We start from the raw sequence: 8,945 nt of genomic DNA on the forward strand, positions 1-8,945 counted from the left end.
ACTCTATCGTGTGGATTCAACAAAAGAGATTTTAACAATCCCATTTGAGACCTTTTTTACATTCAGAAGGGTATCATTTAATGGGGTATTCATAAGTTGAATAAGAAAAAGTATATCTTATTCATGATACGTTTATAAATATAAACATAAGTGATAGTAAGGGTTTATATTTAGTGAATCCTATGAGGTAATCTTTGAGCAATTATGATTTTCCCTTCCCTTCCCTCTCTTGGTTTTCATATCTCTTTCCTTTCCTCTCTTTTTCCTCTCGCAATTAAACATTTTAACCTGATCACATGTGCGTGCACACACACACACACACACACACACACACACACACACACACACACACACACACACACACACACACACATTTCTGATAACAATAGAGAAAAAAAGAATCAAACTCTATGTACACAACCTATATTGCCTTGGAAGATAGAGGTGAGTATAGATATAGAAGAAACAAGCAAGAGATCAAACCAAATATGCATAAAAAATAAGAAGGGTATTTGCTCTACCTTGAGCTATTGCACGTGCAAAATGAGCAAAGAAGGGAAAGTTTCGGCAGTATGTATATTCTATGAGTATTAGAATATGTGCCGGAATGTTCATCAATATTCTTGTTAGTCTACAATTTTATTTGTCAAAATAAGCACAAGAAAGAGCATTGAGATGTCTATCGGCATGTCCATTGGGCATATTGATGTACATTTTGACGCATGTTTGGACGATTATACCAAGAGTAATACTAGAGATGTGAATTTTTTTCCCAATGGCATCAAAATCTAGTGTGCCAATACCCTTCATGCCTTATAGTGTCGATAAGGTATCTAGATGTGTTGTTGGGGTATTTAGATTGTGTGGCTGAAGGTTGCAGAGACTCAGGTAAGAAGAGGTGGAAGTATAGAGAGAAGAAATTTCGTAGTGCACGTTAGCATCATGCATGTCTAGAGAGTGTATCTATGTTATATTGTAATGATATCCGCTAGGTATATTTTTGAATGGGGATGTTCAAAGTTTCATGTACATGCTTGTGCTAAAACCAAGTCCAGAGCCATGAGTATGCTACATACTAAATGTGCGTGTCTAGAGAGAGCGCATGTATGTTATTCTTGTTGTGATGCTATCCACCAAGCGGTTAAATCTCACCATGGCCTACTAGCACGCGGTACAGCTACGGTCGATCGAAAATGCGGGCTAATTGGCACCATCTCCTGACGTCTAAGTCCTCCAGAGTCTGTGATATTTTCCTTCAGGAAGAGTTCACTTCGAAGGCAAACTATGGACTTCGCAAAACTTGGTGACCAAACGAATGGAGCGCTCCCACCAACCAGGACTTGATAATAAATAGCCCGCTGCTCCGGATGTAATCATCTAAGCCAAGACGGGGGGGACTGCGGGCAGCATCAGGATCAGGGAAAGCTGGAGCTGCCATCGCCATTTATCATATGTATATATTTGTCAACGCACTCGGAAGAAGGTTTGTACTGCCTTGCGTCAAGCAAGCTGGCATTAGTGAGGCTGATCATTAGCCTATTGATGATACACTATCGGGGTCAATAATATGGTGAATATTAAGCTGGAAAATCAGAAGGGGATGATGAAGGGGCCGGCTGCATTCCTATGGCGGCTTGAGATGGCGATGCTGCTATTGGGCATGCGTTGGATGGATATGGCGGCATGCTGCACGGATGGATATGGCGGCCACGATATTGAATGTCATCAACATCGTCGTCACCATCATCATCATCATCATCATCATGGGCATGGCGATGATGGGAACATAATGATGACGAAGATCAACACAGATAATAAGGTGGTAAGGCGATATGAGTGGAAGGTGGAGCATCTGTTCTGGTCGCCGGACTGTGTCGAGAAGGTGGTGATCGGGGTGAACGGGCAGTTCCCGGGGCCCACCCTCCGCGGCCGCGCCGGCGAAGTCCTCCAGATCCGCGTCTACAACGCTCTCCCCACCCAGTCCCTCTCCATCCACTGGCACGGCATCAAGCAGGTATCCATCCCTATTTATTTACTCTCTTACATTTCTCTCCATTGTTTAATTCTGCTAACACAAGCAATCTTCTCATTACCCTAACAATCATGTTTTCACCAAATATTTGGATGTACATGAACTTTATATAACTAGGCGGCTCATATATGTGATACGTGGGAGAGAGAGAGGGGAGGAGGAGAAGAGAGTTTTGATTGGTTGGGAACACCCCAAGAGATCTTAGAACATACCTCATTTTTTAAGTTTATTTTATTTCATGAGAGAGAGAGAGAGAGAGAGAGAGAGAGAGAGAGAGAGAGAGAGAGAGAGAGAGAGAGAGAGAGAGAGTGTGTGTGTGTGTGTGTGTATGCATACCCATGTTATACATCTACAAGTGTGTGTACCTATATCATCTAAGAGGGCTTTTGCTTGTAAACAACACCCCCTTCCTTTTGCATTCAATGCTAGTGACTTTAGGTCTTTGCATTGTAAACTATGCCTCATTTTTCTAACAATACCTCATTTGGGTATGGTTTGCATATGAGCATAGCGTTTTTAAAATCACGCTTTATGGATAAACCACATCCTACACGAAGCCCCTCTAAGACCTAGCATCCATGAATCGAGAGGTTTACAAAAGCCCACACACCACCTTAAAGAATGTAAGAGATTCCTCTTCACCTAATCATCACCATGATTCAATTAAGAGAACCAATCCCATAATAACAAGGATAGAAAGCTTCCTTAAGACTTGCCATATCATTTGCAATAGCTTCAACTTATAAAAAGACAATTCAAAAGCCAATTACAAGATATGCACCCTCACAAATTGTTATAGCCAAGTTACATCAGAATGTTGATTCCCAATTCCCATTTGTGCACTTAGATTTACATATATGACCATGTTAATGATTATTATTTTGGAACTCTCAAGACCAAATCTTAATTTAGTCAAGTGGATGGGGATTTTCTCTAATAGAGTAGGAAGGGTCAAGGGGGCATGCCCTTTATCCTTTTGGTCCTAGGGGAAGGTCCTCTCATAGCAAAAGCAAGGTCCTTTAAAATTTTTACATCCTTGTCCCTCACTTATTGTAGAGGTGCCAAAGAATGTGATGACTAATGAATACTAACAACTTAGGTGTATTGTGACATGCCCACATCTTGAAAGTAATGTCAATACATGATTCATGAATGCGACAGTGGTGGGAATCATTAACCATTACTTGAGCTAGTTTGTGCATTCTTCCATGTTTTTCTCTTTCTCCAATCCCTCCTCAACTACATGCACCCTCATCCATCAACTCTCCTAAGGATCACAAGAGACTTTGGCAATCTACTTGAAATTTGTTATTTTATGTAAGGATGCTTGCTATAGAGGAGACTGCTTAATAACCTCAAAATCTCCTTTTTGATGTGTAGATTGGAACTCCTTGGGCTGATGGAGTCGCTTCTGTTTCTCAATGTGCCATTAATCCACAAGAAAGCTTCGTCTACACCTTTGTTTTAGACAAGGTAATTAATGACTGTCTTCGATACTCAAAAAAGGATCAGTGGAGTTTAACATTATAAAGGCCTTAAAATGTTACTTCTTCGCTCTTGTTAGAATATAATGCTTACATATTGGTGTATGAAGGGCAATGCTGAATAAGTAGCATGCATGTGCTTGATCTTTTCCCAAATTATGTCACCCCTTGTATGACTTCGTCCTAAATTATCATGGAACTAAATGTGTAGCATAATGTCACACAAGTTCAGGAAAAGAGAACATACTAGTAGGCTATTTCCTTTTCCTCATAAATTATGCTTTTCCTCGTTTCAATATAGATATGTTACATCAAACATTTTAGAAGTTTATGTATTACCACAAAACTTTCAAAATCCATATATAGATCTGTTCTTGAAAATAAGGGCATGATGTTTGTAAAATCTTTGTTCTGGCATAGTAAGAGTACCTTATGGAGACATGGTCATAAATGTTGCTATAGAGGATACAAACATATAGAACCCATACTTCTAAAGTCCAATAGTCCCTTTAGATGCAAGTTCAATGGATCCTTTCTATCTAAAACAAGTAATGGTTCTCATTGCTAGGCTGGGACATATTCCTACTATGGATTTCATGGGCTACAAAGGTCAGAAGGCTTGTATGGTATGATAGTTGTGGACCCAGCAGAGGGTGAGAAGGTCCCATTTGAGTATGATGGAGAATTTAACATCTTAGTATCAGATTGGTGGCATAAATCCGCTGATGAGCAAACATTGGGTATACTGTCACCCCCAAGTCAATTTCGATGGGTGGGCGAGCCTCAAGTAAGTTTTGACAACTCCTCAATGAAGAAACAAGAGTTCTCTTTTGTCATATATATTAAGTTTATGGTTGCCTTCATTCTTATTAGCAATGCCTAATGGCTGATCATAATGCCGGTTGTGTGTCACATGATGGTTGGGGACCTACGCAGTCCCTTCTTATCAACGGAAGAGGGAGATACGAGTGTTTGCTTGTACCCAAGGGCGTACCTGAGAGTGGAGATACTAAGACTTGCACGCAAGGCCATGCGAATTGCTCCTCCTACACGATGGGGGTAGAGCATGGGAAGACATATCGCCTTAGAATTGCGAGTGTGGCGTCGATTTCTTCATTAAACTTTCTTGTGGAGGTGAGAACGGATTGCAAGCCTGATTGATGGACGTTGTGTGTGGGGCGATTCAATGGGTGGCAGCAAACAGATGGTGTATAGGCGTGTGTGCGCATGATTGCAATATCCTACAACAGTGAACTAAGCGCTTTGCACTGATTTGATTTGTGGCGCAGAAGCACAAGCTGACGGTTGTGGAGGCTGACGGCAACTACGTTGATCCCGTGGACGTGGACGATTTGAACATATACAGTGGCGAATCATACTCCGCCCTCCTCAGCACAAACCAGTTCCCGGGGAGGAACTATTGGATGGCCCTCAACGTGCGTGGACGAAAGCCCGCCACCATCACCGGCTCAGCCATCCTCAACTACAACCCTGTCAGCCCATCGAGACCCCCTTTCACACAAAAACCTACAGGACCTCCTTGGAATGATGTTGCCTACAGCATCGCCCAGAGCAAGCTCTACAAATCTAGGTACACTTCTCTATGGGATGCTTACACACCTTTGCGCTTATACGTATCTCAAAGTAGTAGTGGAAGTCCCATGGTCTTAGCATCCAATTAATCACGGTAGCTCAATTCATCTTATTAAATTCCATGCCTGCCAAAGCACTGCATATTCAGCTAAGGGTTCTCCCCCATTGGTAATCTATAGCTTCATGGAGTTTATAAGTAAATCAACTACTCATAAATCATGCCTTCTTGATTTAGGGTAAAGGGACTAATTGAATAATTCAATATGTTTGTTTCTGACATGTACAAAGTCTCTTAGTCCTAATAAAGAAGCATTACATGAAACAAAATCATAACACCTGATGTATAAAAACACATCCAATGTAACTTGAGAGCTAAATGGATAGGATAGCGTTTGTGTTGCCATAGAAGTGATTGTTTTGTAACAAATAACCATCATTCATTAATAAATTGTCTTTGCTTGGTGCAGAAAAGGATTTGGAATGCCTGTACCATCCGTTGCACAAACCAGAATTATGTTATTGTGCACCCAAAACTTGGTCAACAATGGAAATAACATTGGGTGGGCTATGAACAACATCTCTCTCATGTTGCCCTCTACTCCCTACTTGGCAGCCATGGTGTATGACATAGATGATGCATACAACATTAATCCTCCTCCCACCACTTTTCCTTTAGGATATGATATAAGATCTCCTCCAAAGAATCCATATGCTACATCTTCCTCAAGGGTCTACACAATTCCTTTTTCGCATACTATCGACATAATGATCCAAAATGCAAACACATTGTTCCCTAACAATAGTGAGATTCATCCATGGCATCTCCATGGTCATGACTTTTGGATAATCGGCCAAGGCACTGGCAAATTCGACCCTGAAAGTGATCCAAAGTCCTACAATTTGGTAAATCCACCACTTCGAAACACTGTAACTCTATTTCCCTATAGTTGGGTGGCAATAAGATTTATTGCAGATAACCCAGGAGTTTGGTTGATGCGTTGTATGATTGATCCACATTTGACCATGGGTATGGGTGTGGTATTTGCCGAGGGCATAGAATGGATAGATGATATGCCCAGTTCTACATTAGGTTGTGGTCTAACCAAAGATGTCATCTTTACAAGTTCCATGATGACTTAAGAAAGAAAAATTATGTACAAAATGCTTGCATATATATATATCCATTGTAACTTTGTTACCCGACATTTCTTTTATGTGCCAACAAAGTTGTACACTTATGTTTTCATTGAATAGATATTATATTTACTGAAAGGATCCATATAATTGGACTACATATGGGCAATATTCACCTTGCTATATGTCTTCTATTATTTTTATTATTTATATGTAGCTACACTTGGAATATATATCTCAATAAGTTAAAATCAAGAAATTGGCATGTGTGTGAGTAATTTGAACATTTACAATAAAATGAGGCATGCCTCCCCCCCCCCCCCCCCCCACACACACACACACACACACACACACTCTCTCTCTCTCTCTCTCTCTCTCTCTCTCTCTCTCTCTCTCTCTCTCTCTCTCTCTCTCTCTCTCTCTCTCTCTCTCTCTCTCTTGATTTCACATGTCCCAAGGTGACACAACCATTAGATGTTTGCAAGGAACAATTATGCAGTCTAAAAATTAAAACAACATAATAATGAGGCAAGACTAAGGGAATCTGGCATCTGTGGGTACTCCATTTAAAGTAAAACTATGAACTCCAACTAAGCTAAAAACCATGGAGTAGTCCCCTTTTCATTGTTATCATTAGATCTGTGTGTGTGTGTCTCTCTCCCCATGATTTCATATGTCATAAAGTGACATGACTAAAGATATGTGGCAAGGAAAAGTCATGCAACCTAAGTATTAAAACAACACAATAATGAGCAAAAATGAGGTTATAATAAGGCAATGAGACATCTATGGGTACTCCATTAGGGAAAATAGACTCTAAATGGGCCTTCAAGGGAATGGATAAGAAATTCTTATTCTTGGACTATTCCCCTTTCCATGGGTGCCATTCAATGTCTCTTTATCCTTTAGTCCCCTATATTTGTGGATTCCACAATATTTTCTAGGGAGACCTCACCTAGAAAGTAGGGGATGTCTACTTCTTTTCACCTTCATAACTACCATGTTCACCCTCCATACATATATATAGGCTTGGGATCCACTAGAGAAAGCACATAACTTCACCACTCTCCAAAAGCGGTAAAGCAATTAAACATTTTATTTTTACCCCAAAATATGACTTTTGTCCATGTCTCACCAAAAAATGTTTCCTATATCTTAAAGTGCACTCAATCATATTGCATGTTTCAATAACTATTTTGTATACTCTATTTTGCAGTACAAAGCCTCCAAACGAATTAAAATGTTTTATAGGCCATACTTGTGGTATCTTGGGTATACCAAGAGAGAGATTCATACTTACTTGATGCTCCACTACATCTCTACAAAGGAACACATCACTACCATGGGCCGGTTTTGGACCAAAATTTTGACTTTATTCACTCCCTCCCAAAAAGTAGTTTTATAAAAATACCAAAAGGTGCCCAAGCATATTGTATATTCAAATAACCTTTTTATACTCTAGTCTTGACTATAGGACCTACAACCAATATTGCTCTTGAAAAACCAATCGATACCACCACCTCTCTTTCATAGCCCAATGGAACTAGTTACAAAAAATTACTTGTAAGAGCAAACTAGACTTACATGTTTGTGAGGATGAGGAGTATGATATTATAATGTAATGTTTTGACCCTATGTGTGAATGCGGGACCTAAAACTCAAAGGATAAATTTAATACTAATAATAAAACTCTAAATCTTTTTGTTTCTTCTTTGTGCTCATCATCTTATTGACCTATGAACACGGCCATGAAGGATGAGATGCCAATGAAGTAATGCTACCACTTTCCTTAAAACCATTGCTAACATAAACACAAACTCAACAATATATGTAATGACTAGCATCAAACTACGATAGTGATCTAGTGGAAAAAGAGACGATGATCTCCTTGAGGAAGGCTTGATGATCTCCATCAAGTAGGGGGAAGCTAATGAATTGAGAGACAGGGTAAATAGACCAATGGAGCGCCATTTGAAAATCCTCCATTATAGATTTTTTTTCCAACTGAGTTCCATAAAACTTTTTTAATGGTCAAACTATTTATATCATATGGAGCTCAAAGAAGAAACATTGGTGCATTTTGATATTTTTCTCAAGTAGCTCTAGTTATAAGCAAAGGGTTCATAAAAGAGTGGCAATGAGGGGCCAATAGAGTGACACTTAAGGTTTGCAAAATCCAAAATATAAAAAAATTTGCATGACTCAATTGATTGACTCACATTAAGCTCATATGCAAGTAAAAAAAAAAAGTGTCATAATGTTAAATAGCTAAAAAAGCCACATCTTCATTGCAAAATTGTCACTCAATTGGGGTGGGGTGCATTTTCCTATTGGGGGATGTCACTTTATTAGCCCCTTTACCCTGGGTAATTTCTAGCCATCAAGAGAGCATTCGAGAAGAAAGAGGGAGCCTATCTTTGTCAACATGCACCGATCACCATCTCGATAAGAGGCTTTATAAGTAGCCTTTTGGGAAAGCCTTAAAGTTGATCAATTTACTATGTTGAATGCAAGCAAGTATGTATGTATCACTCACACACACACACACACACACACACACACACACACACACACACACACACACACACACACACACACACACACACACACACACACACACACACACACACACACACACACACACACACACACACACACACACACACACACACACACACACACACACACACACACACACACAC

At 39.9% G+C, this 8,945-nt stretch overlaps 1 protein-coding gene across 1 annotated transcript; it reads left to right on the forward strand.

Annotated features, from left to right (window-relative positions):
- The first annotated feature begins 1,392 nt into the window (after positions 1–1,392).
- Positions 1,393–6,372, forward strand: LOC148039237 (L-ascorbate oxidase-like). The gene is made up of 6 exons (XM_087675126.1): positions 1,393–2,014; positions 3,413–3,505; positions 4,085–4,303; positions 4,453–4,650; positions 4,806–5,107; positions 5,577–6,372. Exons 1-6 carry the CDS (start codon positions 1,568–1,570, stop codon positions 6,247–6,249), a joined length of 1,932 nt encoding a protein of 643 aa, XP_087531252.1. The 5' UTR covers positions 1,393–1,567; the 3' UTR covers positions 6,250–6,372.
- The last annotated feature ends 2,573 nt before the right edge of the window (positions 6,373–8,945 follow it).

This window comes from Lygodium microphyllum, chromosome 3 (genome assembly GCF_053477565.2).
Source record: "Lygodium microphyllum isolate KBCC chromosome 3, Lygodium_microphyllum_v1.1.10, whole genome shotgun sequence".
NCBI lineage: Eukaryota > Viridiplantae > Streptophyta > Polypodiopsida > Schizaeales > Lygodiaceae > Lygodium > Lygodium microphyllum.